Below are 24,821 nucleotides of genomic sequence, written 5' to 3' on the forward strand. Positions count from 1 at the left end.
TTGTTCATAACTTTAGGAGTTGTATTATAGATGGTTCTATAGAAACACAAACTCCTTCATTTAGATTTAACAATAAACAATCAGTTCTTTGTTATGAGAGGAGGAGACCATTCAAACACCATGCTGCTTCTTTTCCTGCTATTTCAAAATGTCTTGGTTTCTTCATAGATGTCTAGAATTCTCATGAGCAGGGAGGTGGATGAATAGAGACTGTTTCTGTTCCCAGAGAGTCGCTTTGGAGGATGCTGAAATTACGGACGAATTGAAGACACAGATTCACCGTAAAGCTGAAACAGCTAAAGTGTCAGGGCCTGCCACTTGCATAGGCCTCTTACAAGACACTACAAGGAATTATAAACATGCTTGTGGGCAAATGTTTTTGCAAATTTGGCAAAAGTTAGTTATTTAAACTTTCATTAATTCAGAGTTCTGTCTCTATTCAGATTTCCCCTCCCTTTTCCTTCCCTTCTTATTGGGTAGTTGTGGAAAGGCTACTGGCAATGTTTTGGGGGAAGTTGAAGTAAGAATACATTTAGTTTAGGTTTAGTGGAATATATGTCTACATTTTTTGTAAAACAGCTTTATTGAAGTAAAATTGACCTACAAAAACCTGCATATATTTTTACAACTTGATGAATTTGGACATAGGCATACCCCCATGAAGCTGTCACCACAATTAAGGTAACAGACAAACCCATCAAGTCTAAAAGGTTTTTTCGTGGCCTTTTTTTTTTTTTTTTTTTTTTTTTGGTGGTTGTTGTTGTTTTAAGAAGACTTAACATGAGATATGCCCTCTTAATACATGTTTAAGTGAACAATACAGTGTTATTAACTATAGGCACTATGTTGTACAGCATGTCTCTGGAACTTATTTTGCATAACTAAAACTTTATGCCTATTGAATAGCAACTTTGCATTCCCCCTCTCCATTTCCTGACAGTCACCATTATATTCTCTGCTTCTATGAGGTTGACTATTTTGAATACTTCATATAAGTGGAGTGTTTGTCCTGGAACTGGCTTATTTCATGTAGCATATTGTTCTCCAGGCTCATTCATTTTGTTGCAGATGGCAGAGTTTCCATCTTTTTTAAGGCTGAATAATATTTTTAGTCATTCTGTATATTGTTGGTATACCCGGTTTTTGGCAGAAATGCAGCATATTTTGTTGCATTGTCGTGATAATTTGTCTTTTTGCATTTTAATTAACATGGGAACTCATTCCATTCAGAAGACTGATCCCCAGCGTCATTTTTCCTTTCAGACTCAAAAGTTTATTTTTATGGGGAAATAGACAAAATTTACTATATCACCTTTAATTGGTGCGATTGTTTCTTATACAGAAAATAATAATCGTAGATAACATTTACTAAATGCTTACCACTTTTAGCTACTTTCAACTACATTTTATAAGTGAGGAAACTGAGACATAGAGAAGTTAAATAAGTGGCAGATCTGGAATCCAAAGCCAGCACTCAGGTTCCCATCGGTAACTTAAACCACCAGGGAACCCTTACTCTCTGTCACTGAGTTCGAAGCCAGAAGTCCCTGAGTGTAAAATCCTTGGGGTTTTAGACAAAGCAGTTAACTTCTAATGATCCTCAGGCTTCTTATCAGGTAAATGGACAAAGCAGTTAGCTTGTAATGGTCCTCAGGATTCTTATCAGATAAATGAAGGTGGACTAGAATATAATGTGGGTAACTTTGGGGTGATCTCATGACCCTTTGAGAAAGCTGTGATCCCTTTCCATGACATAGAACAGACGTAATTATGTAATTAACAAACATTCTTGGACACCTTGAAACCAGTGTCTTAGCCCTAGGTTAAAATCCCCTGAACTAGAAAAAATTTAAATTTCTTACAAATCTAATATTCTGCTATCTTAAGAAGAGCTGACTTCTAGTTTATTAGTGACTTTTTAAACAGGACACAGTTAACTATTAAGTGATTTTCATGATATGCCTTATTGATGGGTTGGTTTGTGTTGTATTCTTTCTTATGATCTTGCATTTTCTGAATGCTGCTGACATCTTTCGCTTGAAGACTTTTTTTATTGAAAGAAAATTTTTAGATGCATCTGGATTGAACTGCTCTGAAGAAGTTATGGTGTTTACCTGAAGCTAATAAAATAATTTATGTTTTCCTAGTAAATGAGATCTGAAGAACAACCAAAGTGTCAATAGCAAAATCAATTTGACAAGGATCTACTATGAAATTAGGTTTCTCAAATAAAATGTAGTTTAACAAGAGACCATTCACTCTGTCTTCCTTCTTATGGGGATACTTTGCATTAGAATGTAAAACTGATGGCATGTTTTGAAGTCGTAAACTTAGTATGTATCAAACTTCATGGCTTTCAAGATCAAAGGATTAAGTTTCAATTTAAAAGTATGGATTTTTTTGTTATAAAAACAAAGTGTCTTACTAGAAAACAGAACAAGAAACATTTTATGTATTCTTTCTATGTCACCTACAGAAATTGCAAAAGCATCCATTTGAAGTTGTGTAAGATTTAGTATACACAATCAGGAAAGTACTCTGTATAGATTTTTAAAAATGCACTAGCACTCTTCTGCCCTTGAGTCAAAATGCCTAATATTTTGTTTTTTTTCTATGTAAAATTTGGTTGAAAGATTGTTCATTATTGTTGAATTTCAACATGATTGCAAATTAAATGATGCAAAACTCAATAAAGTAAAATACACAAAAGAGCAATTAACATGTTATCTCAGTAAGTATGTAGAATAATGAGAGAACACACTGTTCTACACTGTAGCATAGAATTAAGATGTAGTCATAAATCAGGAAAATATTATATCTTGTTTAGGTGCACAGGTGGCTTTTAGAAAGATTGATTAGTTCCTCTTTCCCCCTTGAGATGTGAGTTCATAGTTATTCCTGCAAAATTAAACAGAGTAATTCCTCATACTTCCTACAGTAGGTATGCTTCAATGCAAACAGCATGGCAGAGATAAATGTTTGCAAAGTGTTCATCTCCTTGTCTATTTCTATTCCAGATGCTCTCTACGATGTCATCACTGTGGGAGCCCCAGCTGCCCATTTTCAGGGATTTAAGAATGGTGGTCTTCGGAAACTACTCCATAGATTTGAAACAGAAAGAAGAAAGTAAGTAAAGACAGGAGGAATCACAGATTCCATTAATAACATCTCCCCTTTGGGGAAGTCTATATACAAGGTTAGAATAAAGAAGATTGGTCCATTACAATGTATAGTTCTTGACATCTTAACCTATTTAGTAACATAGAGTTGTTAAATATCTCAAAACTACCAGAGAAGAAATTAGATTAAACAAATTGCCTAAGTGTCTTGCTTACTGAGTGGCATTGTGATGACAGAAAATTTTCAGGAAGTCATATGACTAAGGGGTGATATTCTAGTGTCAACTATTGCTTGCTCAAAGGAAGTGTTCAGAGATTTAGCTAGAAATATAGTCTAACTTAACTGTGGAGCCAAAGATACTGAATAGAGAATATGGCTCCTAATTTATGGTTTTTACCCTACTAGTAATTTCCATGCTGACCTCAGGCTCATTTAATTGTGCCACTTGAAAGAGACACAACAATACAGAATTCTATGTTCTGTTCCTTAGGGAAAAGGCATGAGTATTACCACTATTATTTGTAATTTTATTATACTCTTTCCCCAGTTTTTGTTTTTAGATGCTTTTAAATATTGCCTTATCAAGCTTTTGCAGCAGTAGTTTATAGTTCTGCCCCATGTCTCATCTGTTGAGCTTATCCTATAATATTCTCTGTCTATGACCACGCTCATGTAAAACATAAAGCGCATTATCCAGGTATGAAGAATAACTACTTTCCTTTTCAAATAGTTACTCGTCTTAAGTTAAGAATCTCAATTTTTTTGGTTTTAGATTCCAAGGGTATGTGTGCAGGGTTCCTCCCCCCCCCCCCCCACAGTAAATTGCATGTCACAGGGATTTGGTGTACAGGTTATTTTGCCACCCAGGTAATAAGCATAGTATCTAATAGGTAGTTTTTCAATCCTCACCTTCCTCCACCCTCCACCCTTAAGTAGGTCCTGGTGTCTGTTGAAGAATCCAAATTTTGAAAGTTAGGGAATAATACTCATTCTTCAGTCACAGTTGATTTAGTAATAGTATTAGAAAATCGGTTTGAGTGCCAAAACCAGAAAATTTTTTAAAGTTTTATCACGTTTGTCAAATATAAAATTTGTTTTTTGGTGCCCAGATGTTTAGGAAGAAAGCATTTAAAGGAGGTGAGAGTTGAATAATTGACTTACTATCATATAAATATATAAACTACCAATACACATATGTTTTTCTTTTTTCCTTTTATGGAATTGACTTTGGTACAATATTAACTCTGTTATGGTTCTTACTATGATTTTTCTAGTTTTTTGTTCATTTTTGTTTGTTTGCTTTTGGTGGGTAAAGGTTTATAGTTTTATAAAATTATATTGCATGGGTAGATTAGAGTAACCATCACTATTATAAACATCATATAGAACTGTTTCATCACCACAAAGAAACTCCCTCAGGTTACCCATTAATACTCACACCCTTCTCACAAATATTATTGCAGTTGGGAGTGGAAGTCAAAGTTTCAACCATGGGCTCTCCAGGGGAGAGGCGACTCCTGTTTACTTTATGGGAGTTGGAAGTTAATTCACACCACAGGCTCCATGGGGGAAGGGATGCCATGCCTACTGAAGTGGAGGTATGGGTGGAAGACAGGGTTTTGCCCATGGAATCGAGTGGGGATGGAGGGTGTTTCTCACTGATTCCCTACTGTACCATTCTTCTAGTGGAGAAGGGACATGACATTTTTGTGGTATTCACTTCCAGAACAGGTTGGTATGGCTGGGCCACCCTGTTCCAGGTTCTTTGGCTTTTCCTGGGTGCTATTTTTTGTTGGTTCTTTGCTGCATTGAGAAATTCTGTGGCACCCAGTTTGGGACATTATAGGAGGCAAAAAAAAATCCCATGGAACTCACTGTCATATCATTCCTTAAGTCCCGAGGTCCCTAACTAATATACCTTTTTAGTCTACCTTTTGGAGTCTTTTGATAGGTGACGTATATGTTTTATCTAGAATGTTTCATTGTGATTGACAGGGGAAATAAAATAGATTGCATTTACTCCATCTTGTCTGGAGCTATGTCTCAGCCTTGAGAGTTGAGAGTTGACTTAATCTATTTTTTTTTCCTCAATTAAATTTTAAAGTGTATAACTCAATTAGAAGACTCAAAACTGCCCACAGGGCAGTCAGAATCCAGCTGAGCATATAAAGCATCAGTATGTGAAATATGGAACCTAACCCTATAATTTTATAAAATATATTTCTGTCAAAGACAACTGTTGAGTTCTATGGTTAGACTCTAACTAGTATTTCTTAAGGTTTAAATATTTGCATAAATATTTGAATCCTTCACTTTTCTTCACTTTTTACTGGGCTGTTACATATCAACACACACACACACACACACACACACACACACACACACACACACAGATCTTCGGTTACTTTTAAGATAAAAGTAGAATTGTGTTCAGTGCTTACAAACACTGATTGCTTTAAATGTTTTATTTGTGTTTCATTGCTTTATTGATAAAATACAATAAAGATTTTAAAAGAAATAAAGAAGAACTTTGTGGATCTTAAAAGAATTCTCCATAGGGCAGTGGTTTGGGACAAATACTGCTTGCTGAGGCAATATACTGTTGAGCATGACTATCAGCCTACCTGTTAAATTAAGAGCTAACTTGAGCTGAGATTTAATGATTACAGAGTTATCGCACCATGCAATACATTTTCTGCAGGCTTTTTCAGCAACAAATATTGCATTTCTCTGTCAACAGCAATGTATAGAAGAATGACTATATGAAATGAGTAATTTGGACTTTAGGTTAAAGTAGACAATGATATTTTGCAGGACATGAAATCACAAGTGAGGAAATTTTTCTTTGCCTAGTCTTTCATTTGATATTGCCCCCAACCACAAACAAACAAACAAAAAAAACCAAAAAAAAACCCGATAGCCAACTCTTTTAGGCCAGATTTTTTGGGAAAAACCATAGTCATTGTACTATTTCACCTTCACTTATTTTTTTTTCTCATCTAAGCCAATAAAATATTGTCATCTTAGAAAAGATATAATTTATGTTTATGTCCATTGATGATCTCTTTTGTGATTAATACAATGGCCACAAAATGAAAAGGGTTTTAGCATAAGAACATTGCTTATAGTATTTGTATAAAGCAATTCAGGTCATACAACCATATTTATTAAAAGTTATGAGATAATTAGGGAGATTGAACTTTTAAAGCACAGTATCTGAGTACCTTACTCTTGTGCTTAGAAACTTTGAGGAGTCCATGCTTATCCATTGGGCATTCAAAGCACCCATGATTTTCCCACCAATGTCTACCCTCATCACCCACTTCTATTGTTGTTTCTAAAACGCTGTATAAACTATTTCCTAGATGGGCCTCATGTATTTCTACCTTTTCCTTTTTCCTTGTTCTGTTTCCTTTTACAAGAAATTATTCCGTTCTCCTCATTTTCTACTATTTTTCATTTCTTTCTGTGAAAGCCATTTACATAATCCTACTCAAAATTCTACACATGGTCCATGTGAAAATTTCACCCCTGTAATTAGGCTTTCCTGATTTTTCAAGTTGATTTTGCTCTCCTCCCTAATATTTTATTTTTACTTCTCTTGTAGCCTTACTAGGCCAAAGTAATGTATTAAGGTTTTTCTTGTGTGATGTTTCTGTAATACATTATACTTTCCTTGAATAAGACATGGAGTGCCTTGTGTATATAAGTATTATGTAGATCAAATACACGGGCATTGGAATTCACATATAAATCAGATATAGTTGCTGACTTAAAAGTGCTAAAAACTAGAATTGGAGAAAAAGTTTCACAAATAATCATAATGCAATAAGATTAATAATATAGAGAGCAGGGGTTACCAACCTTGGCTGCATACTGGAATCACCTTTGGAGCTTTAAAACCTTTTGTTTATAACAGGATATCACCCCAGAAAAATTAAGTCAAAGCCTTTGGTAGTTGGGCCCGGGGATTGATACATTTTAAAAGCTTCCCAGGTGAGCCTAATGTGTAGCCAGGGTTGAGAACTACTGATATGGCTATGAACGAATAGTGCTATCTGAAGACAGATAAAAGGTTTGGAGAATAAAACCAGAAATACCTACACAAATGAGTTGAACTTGAAAAACTATATAGAACTTCAATTGGTATATATCAAGAGGAAAGGAAATCTAAGTAAAAGAATATTTATTGAGATATAAAGTATTACAACTCACTTACTGGAAATTTTTGTTTGGAGAATCCTAAACTCATTAGAGAGTTGCAAAATGGAACCGAATGTGAGGGTAAAGCTATAAGAATTTTGATCTTGGACAATCTGGGCTTGAGTAACGTTCAGACACACACAATTGAACATATCATAGAGGATTTCATTCTGAAAACTTGATATCTTTCTAAGATAACCAAAATTCTAATTACACATTTTTTAATAGACCCAAATCAGGATGTTTGTGACTTATGTATTCTCTTGTAACATCAAACACCTACTTGTACTTAGTGTCAGTTGATTTACTTCAACACCATGTGAAAGTTTGTGGATTTCTCCCTCAAAATATGAATCAAGTGTTTACTTTTAGCATTGTTTAACAGAAAGGAAAATTTATTCCTACAACATATATTTTGCTTTCTTTAAGCTTTTTTTTTTTTTTTTTTTTTTGAGATGGAGTGTTACTCTATCACCTAGGCTGAGTGCATTAGTGCCATCTCCATTCACTGCAACCTCCACCTCCTGGGTTTAAGTGATTCTCCTATGTCAGCCTCCCAAGTAGCTGGGATTACAGATGCACACCACTATGCCCAACTAATTTTTATATTTGTTTGCAGAGATAGGGTTTCAACATCTTGATCAATCTGGTCTTGAACTCCTGGGCTCAAGGGATCTACACACAGTGGCCTTGCAAAGTTTTGGGATTACAGGCATGAGCCACCACACTCAGATTTTTTTTTTCCCTTCCCTTCCCTTCCCATCCCATTGCATCCCATCCCAGAGTTTTGCTCTTGTTGCCCAGGCAGGATTACAATGGCAAGATCTCAGCTCACTGCAACCTCTGCCTCCTGGGTTCAAGAGATTCTCCTGTCCCTGGCCTCCCAAGTAGCTGGGACTACAGGCACACACCACCACACCCTGGCTAATTTTGTATTTCTAGTAGAGACAGGGTTTCACAGTGTTGGCCAGGCTGGTCTAGAACTCCTGACCTCAGGCAATCCACCTGCCTCGATGTCAGGAACATCAGATTCAGACGGAACTTTCACTAAGTAGGATCATGACCTAAAAGCCTAACTCTTTCATTAACACAAAAAAGTAATTAAAACCAAGACTCTTCGTTAAAATGAAAAAAAAGAAAGAAAAAAAAGCCCATGAAGGACATGTTAGCTTCTTCTTGAGAATTTTAATTTGTTACTATCTATGTATTCATTTGGAACTACAGAACTAATGCCCTGCAAGTGGTCCTAATTTAAATGCCTGTCTTGAGTGATTACCCTAGTTACACAGCCACCTTCCCTGAATATGCTCCAGATGCTCTTAATGAATATTTGTTTCCCCCAGATTTCAATCAAAAAAGAGAAAAAAATCACTTCAAAAAGTATTAAGAAAAATAAACTAAAGTCTTACTGATAAGAATGTGGCAGGCTCTACTTGATCTTGCAACAACTACAGCCTGTGCTGGAATTTGGGACTTTTTTTTTTTTTTTTTTTCCTGAGATGAAGTCTCACTCTGTCACCCAGGCTGGAGTGCAGGGGTGTGATCTCAGCTCACTGCAACCTCTGCTTCCCGGGTTCAAGCAATTCTTCTGCCTCAACCTCCTGAGTAACTGGGACTACAGGCGTATGCTACCATGCCTGGCTATTTTTTTTTTTTTTGTATTTTTAGTAGAGATGAGGTTTTACCATATTGGCCAGGATGGTCTGGAACTCCTGACCTCGTGATCCACCCTCCTTGGCCTCCCAAAGTGCTGGGATTACTGGTGGGAGTCACTGCGCCCAGTCTGGGGACCTTTTTTAAAGAAAAGTAAAGCAAGGTTTTAGTCTATTCCTGCTGCTAACAAAATATCTTAACTAGGTAATTTATAAACAACTGAAACTTATGGCCCTGAGATCTAGAGACTAGGAAGTCCAAAATCAAGGCACCAGCAGATTGAGTGTCTGATAAGAGCCCATTCCTCATTGATGGCACCTTCTAGCTGTACCCTCACCTGGTAGAAGGGCAAGGCAGCTCGCAGGGACCTCCCATTACAAGTACAGATTCCTCATGACCTTATCACCTCTCAGAGGCTCCACTTGCTAATATTATCACCTTCATGACTAGGTTTCAACATATGAATGTTGGGGAATACAAACATTCAGACCACAGCAAACAACAACATAAAGAGTTAAAGCAGCCGTATCTCCTATAAGATCAATGGTTACACAGTCACAGGGCAAAAACTCTGGGACTGAAAAGTTTTCTTACTACTGTAAAGAGGAATAAAGGTAGATATTTTCTTACTCTCTATTATAAATAGGAGGATTTTTACATAAAAAGGGGAAAATCATATCAGGGAAATAAGCTGTCCCTAACCTATAACATAGTAGGCATCCAATAAACCAGGAATGGGAGAACTGGATGCAAAACCTTATACTGTTACCTTTGAAATATGTTTTTCTGATAGAACTATTAACCACTACTTAATTTGGGAGATGCAAAACATAAAATCAGATTTCTATGCCTTCTCCAGTAACAAATGAGCAGACTAATCAGTAGTTACAAAAATATTTGTTTTAATCACCTTCACTTTCATTCTTAAGAATAAAAATGTTTATTTCTTTTTATGAAAGAGAGTGATTTGAAGCATTCGGTGAAAGCAATGTGATCGTATTATTTGATTGGGGATGATAATTCTTTTTTTCCCTACTTTGATTTTTTTTCTATTTGATCCCTAGGTTCCACTTAGACCTTTGACTTGTCAGTCATTGACAGCGCAATTTAGAGTCTGAGATCTTAACTATGCTTTGTATTTTGTATGAACTCATAAGTCATACCATATATATTTTAAGTAGAAATACTTTGATCCTTTAATGATATATATTTTAATAAATAATTTCACTGATAACTTTCCAGTTTTGTAAAGAAATATGCTTACTGGAAAACAGAAAAATCAAAAGAAAGTGATTAAAAGCATACTTGTAATATTCCTCCTTAACAACAATTACTGGTAGCATACTGGGTGCTCTCATCCAGTCTTTTTTAACACATATAATTTACATCGTTATTTTTTTCTATTAAAAATTCAAAACTGCAAAACTGTTTAAAATGACTAATTTTTAAGTTATATACATAGTATAGGCCAGGGGTGATGGCTCATGCCTGTAATCCCAGGACTTTGGGAGGCCGAGGCCAGTGGTTTGCTAGAGCTCAGGAGTTTGAGACCAGCCTGAGCAACATGACAAAACTCTTGTCTCTACAAAAAAGTGCAAAAATTCGTCAGACTTGGTAGTATGTGCCTTTAGTCCCAGCTGCTTGGGAGGCTAAAGTGGAAGGGTCACTTGAGCCTGCAAGGTGGAGGTTGAAGTGAGCCGAGATCATCCCACTGAACTCCAGCCTCTGGGTGACGGAGAGAGGCCCTGTCTCAAAAGAAAGAAAAAAAAAAAAAAAGTGTGTGTGTGTGTGTGTGTGTGTGTGTGTGTGTATATATATATATATATGGTATGCAAATGTATATATATTTTTATAGATAGATACATATATATACACACACAGACACACACATATACATAATATGAATATAATACTCTTCATTTATAAAACAACTTAAATCTTTGTGTTTCTTTAGGAGTCATGCCCAATACTCCAAATTTAAAAAGATCAGCCTCATAGGCTATAGCTAAAATTTAGCTAAAATTTATCTCCCTTTCACTTTTGAATATACTTTATTTTTTTCTTTTCAGTAAGAACATTTTCTGTCACAAAATTTTCTTTTAAAAATTATGGTAAAATTACATGGGCACTCTGGAAATAAGAATAATTTAAATAAAAGCCCCTGTCAGTTCCTTTTTTTCTTTTGGACTGTGTTCAGTAGCTGACAATATATCATTTTGAAGGAAACGGTAATTAAAGTTTTTCTTTTGATTATAATTTGATTCCTTGGGAGTACATTTTTTTTTCCTTCTGTGAGTTAGTTCCTTGTTGGCTACTCTCAGCTCTTAACTCTGTTCATATTTTGGCAAATACGGGATAGATCAGCCAAAACTGTCCACCAGGTTTCTCTTCATGTGGACTTCCCTATATACAACTCCTTGTATATAACACCAAATCTTCATAGAGGGAGAGTAAAGTGCTTTTAATTAAGTAGTCATGCTGAGGCTTGAACATACTGTATGAAATAAATAATGAGGCCTGCAAAGCTTTGAACTAAATGTGGTACAATGAATGGAAGGACTTTTGCTCAATTTCACATGATCCTGACTGAATTTGTAATAAGTGAATTTGTAATGCAGTTTTTCCTTCTCTTTTATTTTCATTGTAGCTGTATACAAAATCAAAATTTGTTTATAGCCCACAAATTCAAGGAATAAAGAGGCTTGTATAGTTGAAAGCCCACCTGTTCCAGTCCTTTTTTTTTTTTTTTTAAACAAACCAATCTGAGCAGTTTAATATATTTTGCAGCAAGATTTCTTCTTGGAATGTCAAATTACTTAAGTTTTAGCAGTGATTCTCTTAGTCCACAAACTCAAATCTTAAGAATATGATGTTCTTGAATTTTCTGTAACTCTGTTTAATTTTTCTGTCCCCCATTCTGGGACAAGCAGAAACTTTCATCTCAGACAATTCATAGACTCTACTCCCAGTGTGGATTTGAATTCTGACTCTCACATACTGTCTTTGTGACATTAGATTACCACACCTTTCTGTACCTGAGTTTCCTCATCTGTAAAGTGGAAATAATATTGCTTACCCCAGAGGGTTGTTCTTAAAATTTGATGAGTTTATATATACTAAGCATTTATAACTGTGCCTGGCACATGATGAGGTCTTAATCGATATTAGCTATTATTTATGTAAATATATGTAAGGGATACATTTCCACAAAAATGCTTAGGCAGTTTCTTAATTTAGTGCATGGAAATCTTATTCTTTCTGTAAGCTGAGTAGGATTTTATTGATTTGATTTAACATAATTATCTAACCAATACACTATTGATGGTCATTTAGATTGTTCCTAAGTTTTTGGTTAGAACCACCTGCACTTGCAAGGTATATCCTTATTCATATATCTTTGCAAATTTCTGAGTGTTTCTTCTAGATAAATTCCTACACTTAATATAACTACACTTAGTTAAGAGGACTTCTTTCTTAACTAAGAAACTAAGGCTTCTTAGTTAAGAAATATGAATTTGGATATTATTCATGTGTGAAGTAGAGGTATGGCTAATGAGGTGTATAAATACATATAAATATATACATATATGTATTTATATTTATATTTATGTTTATAAGCATCTAGCAGGTAGCTCCACTTTACTCATATCTCCCATACACCTCAAGATTGAGATATTGAATCATTTTGCATCCCTTTGGCTCTCAAACTTGCTTCTTTTGGGTGTTATGTTTCTTAATAAAAAGGTATGATCATCTACCCCACTGTTCAATGTAGTACCTGAAAATCCTTGACAACTTTTTCTCCCTTGCTTTCTCTTAAAATTAATTTACCTTCTTATATATCTGGAAGTTATTCATTTTAACAATAAAATATGGGCTAAGAATCCTAGCCCATAGAACCACTGTCTTTTAAATATTCTATTATCAAACCTCTTAATTACTGTCCTTCCTTCCAGACTGGCTCTCACCCAATCATTTATCCTTATCTTGGTTGGAATTATATTTCTTAAAGGCAAATATTTATTCTTGTGATTTCATAATTTTAAACATTTTTTTAGCTGCCTCTTGCTTGCAGGAGAAAATCTAAGTTGCAACAATATATACATGTGATCTTGCCCTGGTTTCTTCTCCAGCTTCATCTCGCACCACGACACCATCATCTTTCCCTCCCCACTGCCCTCCATAGTGAATCAGAGAGAACTTTCTCACCACCACAGATCTTAGCTTAAAATCATTTCTGCCTGGAAGCTTCTTCTGACTCCTTGTCTAAGCCAAGTCTGCTTTAAGCCTCCAGTGTACAAAATCCCTCTAGACTATATGTGCTCTGAGAATAGGAAATGTGTCTGTCCAGTTTACCACAGTCAGTATCCCCAGGGACTAACTTGATAAGTGTTTGATGAATGGACCTATATATGGGGGAATGAATGAATAACATCAAAGGGTTGCCTGCCATAAGAGCAAAGGGAAGAACCAATGACTATGCCTGAAGAAGAGATCAGTGTGACGGAATTAGGTAGTGGACATAGAGACTTTTTTTGGAATTAGGAAAAAGAAACAAACAAAGAGGCACTTGTGGGAAATGTCTTATAGGTTTTGATAACAAAACCTATACATATATTTGGCAGGTATAACATCAGTGTTTCCTTGTACCTCACTAGCAAGGGAAAATATGCTTTTATGTCTTCTGAAAGAAGGGAGACAATTTATAAGAAAAAAGGCTAACTTAAAAACCTGACTCAATATCAGTAATACAGTAGTGACTTTAACACTTCCAAGTTGTGGCATTCTTCCAATAACCTGTCCAAAAGCTTGTGAGGCAAAGAATGATCTGATGTTTAGGCAGGAGGCACTGTGTATAGTGTGACAGTTCAGAATTTTAAAAAGTTAAATATTTATTTTAAAGAAAATGACTTCAATTGTAAATGACAAAATGTATTTGCTAAACTATCCCTAATAATTTAATTATTATTAAATTATTATTAATTTAATAATAATTAAAAATATTATTATTTTTAATAATATGAAATTTGGTGAAGAGGGCAATCTGAAAATGACAAAATACATAACCAGTCTTATTGTAGGATTTCAGAAAGCCACTGAACCTCTCACTCTTGGATTTCCTTGTCTTCGCTATAGCTGTGGCTACATGTGTGTACCTGGAGATATGTCAGAAAAAAATAATCAAGAAGATTAGGGTTTAAAAGCAAAAATGTTAAGTCTAATATGAAAATTACAGGAAAAAATACATTTTTTTCTGTTTACTTTTAAAACTAAATATATAAAGATAATATGATTTGAGGATTTATTTTCTGTAAATCAGAAGTTACCTTTCTCCTTTGCTGTAAACTGAAACAACATTTTAAACCATGACACACTATGTTATCTCCGCAGTATTCACTAAATCCAAGGAGGAACTTTTGAACTTGTTAAAAGCCAAGTGGTTTCCAGAATAGTTTTAAAGCTGTCTGTTGTTCTAGATATTTGACAGTCATCATTGCAAAGGCAGCATACAGCAGAAAAGAAACTTATCTACAAATAAATTGCCAGGCATCTACAAATGCAATATACTATATTTTTCAGAGGTTTGAAAGTTAACTGTAGAACATCTCTTTTTTTTTTCTACAAGATAATAAACTTTTAAAAATGTACATATGGAATTTATGTCATGGAAAAATCAAACAATTGGCTGTGTTACATGAGATAAATACTGTTATTGGAAAATCGTTATTAGAGAAGACTGCCTGAATTATTTCAATGTCCTCTTCCTTGTGATGAGGCTTACAATAATAATTGATTATTGTGGTAACCCCATCAGAGAAGGAAGATGGATTGGCTTATAGTGTCAGCAGAGATGGAGAGGAGATAAATTACAGAGGTATTTAGGGGCAACTGGGGGTTGTGTGTGTGTGTTAGGAGTGGAGGTAAGAACCTAGAGGTATCAAGGAAGACTCCCACATACATCTGGGGAATGATAGTGCCATTCACTGCACCTTGGCTTATAAACTCCAGCAACACAGAGCAGCTGCTAGAGTGTAGTTGAATGTGAAAGGATGTCAGGCTGGGCAGGGAGCAGGGACCAAATCTTAAACAATTATTTGCTATGTCAGCTCCTGGCAGTTCACCCTATAGGCTACGGATACTGCAATTGGTAGGTTTTCAGCTGAAGATTGGCATGATCATAGTATTAGGAGTGACAGTGTAGAGAGAACAGAAGAATTGCAAACAATTAGACTATTATAATAGTGGCATGAGGGAAAACAGGTACCTGGGGAGTTGAAGATTTTAAGGAAGTATCTAACAGAATTTAAATCCAGTTAGATGACGGCTTGAGGGAGACTGGGCAGGATTGAAGCACTCTTAGGTTTCTGGTTTCTATAACTGGGTAAATGCCAAGACAGCTGAGAAAGGGGATACAAGAAATAAGCCATTCATTTCCATTGCTTAATTAATAAGGTCAGTTGTTTATATTCCATTAAAGAGACATTTTGAGAAATAAGAAAATAATCTTGTTGAGTCTCTGCTTTTTTTCACATTAAGAATTTTTTTTTTTTTTTTTTTGAGACGGAGTCTCTGTCTGTTGCCCAGGCTGGAGTGCAGTGGCCTGATCTCGGCTCACTGCAAGCTTTGCCTCCCAGGTTCATGCCATTCTCCTGCCTCAGCCTCCCGAGTAGCTGAGACTACAGGCGCCCGCCACCACGCCCGGCTAATTTTTTGTAATTTTTGTAGACATGTGGTTTCACCGTGTTAACCAGGATGGTCTCAATCTCCTGACCTCATGATCCGCCCACCTCAACCTCCCAAAGTGCTGGGATTACTGGCGTGAGTCACCATGCCCAGCCAATAATATTTTAAATCATAGAACTTATGGAGGATCCCAGAAAGCATGAATTCTCCTACTTATTTTATTGATGAAAATACCAACAACCAAAGATTCAGTCACCAGTGCAGCTAATAACAGAACCAAACCTAGAAAATTAGACTTCTGTCCTTACTCGCAAGTTCTTCTTCCATACTCATTTACCCTCAAGCAGTCAAAAGATGATCAACACAAGCATCCTCTTCATAAATGTGCAATGTTAACTTAGGAAGGGATTTTGCTATCCACCAGAGAGAAATAAAATGTAGTTGGTCTACTCAATTCCTTATGGGTCTTTAAGAGAATATAATGTTTAAAATAAATTATTTGTGCTATTAAAAATCATGTGAATTGATGTGGTGAATTGCATTCAGAGTCAGTTACTATGTTAATCTGCCTAAAATTGTTCTGCCTAGTAGTCAGTAAAAATATTTTTAAAGCTCTAGCCTTACCAGTTTTCTATCTACAGCCCTTTCAGATACCCCTTAGGAATACCACTTTTTAAGGAATATGGCCACAATAAAAATAAAAGGAGTAAATTTTTCAGAGATATTCATAGATTACCATTCATAATAGTAAAATAGTGTAAGCATTTTGAATTGATGAATGAATAAGCAAACTATTCTGCATCACTAAAGCTGAATATTATGTAGTCATTTCAGTTATTCTGTGGATTATGAGGTATGTAGAGCTGTATGTAAAAAATGTGCCTGAAAGGAAGTATGACATATATACGGAAGACATCAATCTAATCATATCAGTGAATGTGTTGGAAAGGTTAATACGTTTACTTAGAATGCCACAGATAAATACAGTTATATTTATTTTTTAATATTTGTTTTATCCTTCCTCCTTTTTTAGTTGTAAAATAAGAGAAATGTTTTCATAAAATCTTTTTGCAACTTCTACTTCCAGCAAATAAGGAAACTAGGTAACAAAAAGATTCTCCAATCTCGGAAAACCTAGAACAGTTGGACGCAATTGCCATCCTTTTCCTTTCCTCTCAGGAATGTAAGGAACTTTAGTGCAGAGTGGTTAGTAGGCCAGCCCTGAAACTGCAGCTGTCCTCAGGATATTCATAGACACCAAGCGTCTAGAGCCTTAGGTTGCAAGCTCTTGTGGGAAAAAGACTCAGACAAAATAGTATTTCCCTTTTTCTTCTTTCTCACTACCCGCCCTGCATGTAGCATTTAGTGGGCTGGCATCATTACACATGATCCACTGATTACCTTGTTAACTGAGTACCTCTGTCTTTTTGCTTTTCTTAATTCATTGACTGAGTAGTAGTTATTAAATATTTGTTGAAAATAATTTACTGTGAGACAATTCTGAAATTCTTCAATCTGTGTTATAAAATAGAATCATACATCTCTAATGAACTTTGTTTTAATTAGGTGATAACTTCTTTAATTATAGTTTATTTTAATATTTATAAGTGATACTTATTAAAGATGTTTCCCATATTAGTTATAGCATTTTAATTTTTCCAAATTTAAAATTGGTTGATACTGTGTTCAAAAGATAGTAAAAAATAATTAGGAGTTCAAACTGTGTAACAGTAAAGACCCAGGTTTGAACCTGGTTTTACCATCTGTGCTAGTTTGTGTGACCCAGGTCAAGTTACTTAACTTACTCAAGCTTCAGTTTCTACATCTTGGATTAATATTTGTTCCTTAGAGGATTGTTGTCAAAATTAAATAATATAATCCCTGAAAAACTAACATTTAACATAATGCTAGGCCCATAGTGTATATGTACCCAATGATTATTATCTATTAACGTGATAGAGGAGGAGATTTAAATTATTAGCATAAATTATGCAGTATAAAATATTGGCTTTATTAGGGATTCGCTTAAAGTATTGTCTGATTTAACATGGAAAAAAATAAAATGGCTTATATATGTACCTTCTGTGTGTGTGTTTTTTTTTTTTTTTTGTATTATCTCAGAGTCATAATTGTTAGTCTATAATGTCTTATGCTGGAAAGATTTGGTTTTTCTAAAAGAAATTTATTGTAGTATAGTTTTTCTAGAATAAAAATGAACTTTTGGAAATATATAATTTGAAGATTTTTAGTAAATTTTCAGAGTTGTGCAGTCATCATCACAATCCCATTTTAGGACATTTTCGTCACCCCAAAAAGGTCTCTCATGCCTGTTTGCAGTCAAAGGAACGTTTATATTTGTAGAGTACTGGGGAATGATTTCTACTCCTGGATCTTTCTTATCCTATACTTGATTAAAGTCTATTAGGGCATAAGGCCTAGGATGAAGCTGAGAAGGTTTCGAGGTTGGAAGGAATCAGGAGACCAGGTTTGGGTATTATCCTCATAACACCCTGGCAGAGGGACAACATGAAAATACCAGAAGCCATACTAGGCAGAAATAGAACTGACTAGATCTTGGAAGGTGGCAAAGGAAATCAAGGCAAGTGAACTCATGGACAAGTGGGAATAGGCCAGGAAAGGAAATTGGACAGGAAAGCACATTGGACTTTGCTTATTTAAAGGTCATATAATGGTACCTGGAAAATTTGCATTAAAGCAAGAGTAGGGCTAAGTAAAGGATGTGCATAAAAAAGAGGTTTCAGTGGTTTAGAAAGTGCAAGTAAGAACTTGCCAAATGAAAAGTGGAATAGTAGAAACCACCGTGATCTGAGCCAATAAACACATTTTCTTAGAGGGGGAATTTTGAGCAGAAATGAATGCTAATTTTGTTTTCCTGCTTAATTGGCATCATTTGTCACAGAGCTAATAAATGACAGAATCAACTTTTGATCAGAACACTCTTTGATTCTAAAATTTTCTTGAAACCATGATTTCTTATTTTTTTTATTTTTTTATTTTTTGAGATGGAGTTTTGCTCTGTTGCCCACACTGGAGTGCAGTGGGGCCATCTTGGTTCACTGCAACCTCCACTTCCCGGGTTCAAGCAATTCTCCTACCTCAGCCTCCTGAGTAGCTGAGACTACAGGTGCCTACTGCCACGCCTGGCTAATTTTTTGTATTTTAGTAGAGACAGGGTTTCACTATGTTTCCCAGGCTGACCTCAAACTCCTGAGCTCAGGTGAGCTGCCCGCCTTGGCCTCCCGAAGTGCTGGGATTACAGGTGTGAGCCACTGCGCCCAGCTCAAAACCGTGATTTTTTTAAAACAGGAGTAAAGATAAATATTAATTTAAGTACAGATCATATAGCTCATTTAATTATATAAGTGAAATCCATAGGAGGTAAAATACTGTTTTGTTTTTGTTTTTGTTTTCTAATTCTTTTCTCCAAACCCCACTTCTTGTAGAAAATGGAAAGGGTGCATTGGGGAAAGCAGAGAGGCACAAAGCCCGTTATTAAACCGTGTGAGACCAGAAGGGTATATTTAAGTGCACTAAGGTGTAAATTTTCTTTTGTGATCCACACTATTTTCTTCTCAGTCAGAACTGAGAGTATTCAAGTTCTCCGGATTCAAGAGACCACATTGTTTTTTTGGTTGTTGTTGTTTGTTTTTTGTTTTTTACAGGGTGTGTTTGAGCTAGAAAAAGATAAGTGGAAATAGTTCTAGATGTTCTAGATTTTTTTTTCCTCTGGACATTTAATTCTGCCACAGGAGAAGAGACACACCACTCTAAGTCATTTTTCCCTAAAGTCATCAATCCCAATCCCCTTCTGTTCATGCCCCACCTTCCCTGTCTTTTCTTTCTTGTTTTCCTCCTTGCCTGTTAATCATGTCTCATCTATCTTTTTTAATGACTCCGCTGTGCAAAGTAGTAGCTTGGCTGAGCAAACAGATTGAGGAGTGGAGGTAGCAATGGAGTGGAAAGTGAAAGGATGGATAAGTAACAGAGCAAGTCCCACAATGTGCACTTGTGGTCAAGGAGTTAAGGAAAATAAATTGTATTTCTCTTCTTGTCTGCCTCCTGCCTTCTTCAAACCCTAAGCATAAATCAAGGACTTCAATATCTTAGAGTATTGTTTATCTTGCAATAGATAAGTTTAAGTACAGAGGAGTGGAGACCAGTTTGTGAGCTATTGCACTAATCCTAGTGGTAGGAATGATGGGGTGGTTGCAATGAATGTGGAAATAAGTGGTTGGATTCTGGATATATTTTGAAGGAAAAAGCACGACTTTCTGAAAATTTGGATGAAAGATAAGAGCTAAAGAATGACAGATAATATTAAATGGACCTGCCATAATCTAAGATGGGGAAGAGTGCAAAGGAGCTGGGTGTTGAAGGCAGGGAGCAGATCTCGGGATCAGTTTGGGACATGTTAAGCTGCATCTGTAAGCAGGAGAGCTTTTGTTTTCATTGGAGTTCAGGGTGAAAGTCTAGGCTAGAGATGAAGATTTGGAAATCATTAGTGCAACATGTGTATTTGAACCATGAGATTACTTAGGAGGGACATGTAGATAAAAGAGTTCCAAGAACTGAGTCTTGGAGCAAGCCAACAAGTGGATAGGAAAATAAGGAAGACCAGGAAAAAGGGACTGGCACAAATATACACTCAGGGATATATAAGTCCTTGTTTTAATTGTACTTTGGTTAGCAATTAGAGCTTATGAATGTGAATGTTACTTCATTATGTGCTTTATATTATTTTTACAACTCCAAAATATGACATGGATAGTAACAACATACACACACACAAACATGTGAGGATGGGGATGTGGGTGTGCATTCTAATGAAAATAATATTATATATATTAAATTACCTTATTTAAATGAATATATTAAAGTATATAGTACACTTTAATTCACTCTCTCATCTATAGAAAAAATATGAAACTAATTTCAATTTTCATTATCTGTGATTTGCAGTACTATTTATATTCTATAAAATATTTCATCCAAGTAAGTATTTTGTCTTTCTTCCAGAGTTGTCTGATTGATTGTTGACTCAAGTGTTTGGATCCAGTTTAAATTTTGTACTACTATAAAATAGAGTTTAGCTATATTCTTTTTATCTAGATAATTAAATTATACTTATTACTTCCCATTTAAGAAGCTATAACTGTTAAAATATATGACATGTTTAAAGAGTAAGGCACTGAATAGGTAGATAAAATTTATGTATACTTAAAATTATTTTGTGAGTGGTGATTTTTTTCCATACCATACTATTTCATCCTTTCATCCTGGACACCAGCATTGGCTTTTATTATGGAAAATGAATCTTTCAGCCTCTCTAGGTGAGGTGTTCATCGTTAAAAAGACTTCAACCGATGCCTGCTACATAACTCTGCTCCAAAGAAGACTGAATTAGGAGAAAGAGGCAGAAGTTAGGATTATGTCCCATCATGGTGATTGAAGAATGTATTGGGGAGAGGAAAGGGAATATATTGGGAGGGAAAAGATGAAATGATGAAAAAGGTTAGGAGAGCAAACACTGGTAATGAGGAGGGAACCAAAGCAACTTGTGTGAATAAGATGGGGTGTAAAAGTAGCCTTGTAAAAGGTGCTAAGAAAATTTGAATACCTTAAGAGGGAACTTTTATCAGAGTCCTTGTGTAGCATGATCAAGGGTTTACAGGGGATCTCAGTCAAAACAGTGACAGGGTATCTCTAAAGATGCTCCGTCCCTACATCTGTATCTCCAGAGGTGCTTGTCACAAATGCTACACCCTACTAAAGCAGAATCTCTTGATGTTGCCAAGGAATCTGCATTTTTTCAGGAAACATTGAGGCCTATCCTCAACCCCAAGGGAATCTCATTGTGACTGCTAAAATTTGAGCACCATTCAACTAGGGCATAAGTAAAGAACATGTGCAGAATACATATTAGAAATGTGTGAATTAGAGAAGAATGGAGTAGAGACTGTCAGGGAATTTGATAATGAAAGTAGTAATATTCAGGAAAACAGTAACAGTGAACTTCTGGGAAAGAATAATAGTAAAGAAGGCAAGCAATAGTGATAGGAGTAAAATGGAATGGATAGAAGTGAGTGTATGAGAGACCACAGAAGACACATTCAGAAAGCAGTCATGTGAAGAGAGAGATGGAAGACCCCACAAGGCCATGAGTATTCTAGCTTTCCAAAGGCTAAGCCATGGGGAGTCTGTAAATAGCCATAAGAGGACACAGGAAGCAACCTCTGATGACAGAATAGCAGACCTGCAAAGAGGGATCACATAGCAGCGACCACATGGCTCTGCATTGGGTCTGTAAGTAGGTCCTGCTTTCTGCTCTCGGAGCTGCTGGGTATCAAACGTTGTTTAAATTCTGGTGACACATCTGTATCTTTAGAGAATCATTTTCTTTGCAAAAATAATATGGAGCTGTTTGATTTATTAAAGTCTATTACGGATTAAACTTTATATCCAGCCTGAGTTCATGATTTCTTTTCTAAAGTCCTTAGTACACTCCTGCATGAGATCTGTCTTAACCACTCAAGAAGTCAAAAAGAGACACAAAGAATTGGCAAGGACTGCTGTTTCCTTTTCCCTCCTCACAATTGTTATTTTTCATTTACTTCAACTTGCATTAAGATATACATAATAACAAATTAAGGTATGTTTTATTTGAAGCCCTCACTTCTGACATTTAAAAGTCTACAAGTAAAAAATTGAGAGCAAATATCTGTAAGGGTCATAAACTAGTAGTGCATTTCTTTAGCCTTCATAAACCTGATACCTTCATTGACTTATTGTTCAATCTTCTGAATAGCCCAAGCCTCAAAGAGCATTTCTTTTAATCTTTTACTAAATAAGTAAATAAATAGGAGGAATATTCATTATGTGTTTGAAAAAAAAAAACTGTTTTCTTAAAGATTCTGGTAATTTTCCCCTGAAAAATCACTAGTGTGAGAGGAATAGAAAGAGAATGCTTCCTAGATGTCAGTTTTTCTTAGTGGTGTCTGAGGTTTCAAGGTGAGAAATAAAATTATGGAATTTAAATAATTGAGCTGGTAAAAATGTAGTAGACATATTCAGTAAATACCTAACATTGACTGCAAAGTGTTTTGAAAAAATGTCTTGATATTTGGGTATATTGGGATGTAAGCAAGTTTACACCAATCTTGCGAATGCACGAGTCGTTACTTCCCTCTTCTTTGCTTCTAGCAACTGTTTTGCTGTTTTGCTGTTTTGCAGCTTTCCTGCTGGAATGCCTTTTCCTAATGAAATGGATCAAAGATTCCTTCACTCTAAAAATCCCTACTCCCATAACGTGCTTGATTAGTTCCTAGATGATTATTATAAAAGTCAATAATTCTCAAGCCTGTAATCCCAGCACTTTGGGAGGCCAAGAGGGGAGGATTGCTCGAGGCTAGGCATTCAAGACCAGTCTGTGCAAACATAGTAAGACTGGTCTCTATGAATTTTTTTTTTTTAATTTAGTCAGGTGTGGGGGCTTGTACTTGTAGTCCCAGATACTCAAGAGGCTGAGGTGGGAGAATCACTGGAGACTGAGAGTTAGGTGATGCAGTAGGCTCTGTTTGCACCACTGTACCACAGCCTGGGTGACAGAGTGAGATCCTGTCTCTTAAAAAAAAAAGTCTATTAATTCTTTAGTTAATAATCAGTTTTAGATTTCTTTGTATGTTAAATGGAAAACCATAAGAAGAAAAAGTATCATGATAAAATAACACCATGAAATAGCATTCTGCTACTAATGTCCTTTTTCTATCCAATATATTTGTCCATGTGCCCATTTGACATTCATTAATTTTCTCCTCATTTCTCAGCTATTAAAATTTACTTCCTCCACAGCCCTCACCTAGTAACATGGGGGGGAAACTTTAGGTAGTAGTTATTGAATGCTATCTCTGTGCCAAGCACAATTTTAGGCACTTTATATGAATGACTTCTAATGTTACACACCTCATAGAATCATTTGAATGATGATTACCAGTTTCCTGATGAGGAAGAAAGCTGCCGAAGGTCACCCAGCTAGTTAGTGACAAGCCAGGATTTAAGTTGAGATTGGCCTGAATATAAAAGCTCGCTTTTCCCACTGGCTTACGTGGCCTCAAGTTCATTAGAAATCAGTAGTAATACTAATTTGTTTTGAATACTGTTACTTGACATGATTACATATGTGTCATGTCAAGTATTAGTATTAGTAATCATGTCAAATATTAGTATTAATCTTCCCAGTGTTTTAGCAAAGACAAGATTACCTAGTTTTAAAAAGTATTTTTGTCACCTTACATAAAAATTGTTAGTGCATTATTAAAAATCTCTTAGGACAGTTCTTATCTGATCAGTAGGAAAGAGTGATACTTGGAGTTTTGTTTATCATTTGCCATCTGGTATTAAGGGCTGAATATCCATTATGCTGTTTGTGTAACTTATTTTTATCTTTGTTGTTGCAGTACCGGATACCAGTTTATTTACTATTCACCTGAAAACACAGCCAAAGCAAAAGAAGTGCTCAGCAACATCAATCAACTACAACCTCTTGTAGCAACCCATGCAGACCTACTGCTTAATTCTGCAAGCCAGCATTCTCCAGACAGCCTGAAGAATTCTTTAAAGATGCTTTCAGAAAAAGTAAGATCCAAATCATCACTATAGTTGGGAAAATGAAATACTCAAATCCCCATCGGTCTGGCTTTCTGCATACATTGCCTTTCATAGCATCTGGAAATGTAGAATAGAGTAGGTTAAAAAGTAAGCTTCAAAGTATTGCCACAGGATCAAAATGAATTGGCCTCATTCTCTGTTCAAATCTTACTGAGTACTCTCTTTTTTTCCTAGTAGGAAATGAAACCTGTTATTGGTTAGTATATATCTTCTCTTTTCCTTGGCATTTTTCATTTTCTTTGGTTTATGGTCTTATTAAGTGAATTAAATGAGATTTTGAAAATTACTTTATTTTCCTCTGGTGATCACCTAATTTTTATGCATGTAAAGCTTTACATTTGAATAGGAATGACACTTCATTTGAAGGCAGAACTTTGATGTGGATTTACATCAGTCTGTATGGGGTCCTTCCTCTGCCTCGGTTTGCTCTCTACAACATTATTTACTGAGGAGAGATTCTAAAAATTTCCAAATGT

General features: G+C 35.6%; 1 protein-coding gene across 12 annotated transcripts in view; it reads left to right on the forward strand.

Moving 5' to 3' along the window:
• LOC105493295 (inositol polyphosphate-4-phosphatase type II B) overlaps positions 1–24,821 on the forward strand; it is an 822,839-nt gene that overhangs the window by 651,848 nt on the left and 146,170 nt on the right. For all 12 annotated transcript variants that reach the window (XM_011760836.3, XM_011760835.3, XM_011760841.3 and 9 more), the window contains 2 exons: positions 3,018–3,126; positions 24,135–24,312. In XM_011760836.3, the coding sequence (XP_011759138.1) occupies positions 3,018–3,126; positions 24,135–24,312 (287 nt within the window). The remainder of the gene's footprint in view (positions 1–3,017; positions 3,127–24,134; positions 24,313–24,821) is intronic.

This window comes from Macaca nemestrina, chromosome 3 (assembly GCF_043159975.1).
Source record: "Macaca nemestrina isolate mMacNem1 chromosome 3, mMacNem.hap1, whole genome shotgun sequence".
Classification (NCBI taxonomy): Eukaryota; Metazoa; Chordata; class Mammalia; order Primates; family Cercopithecidae; genus Macaca; species Macaca nemestrina.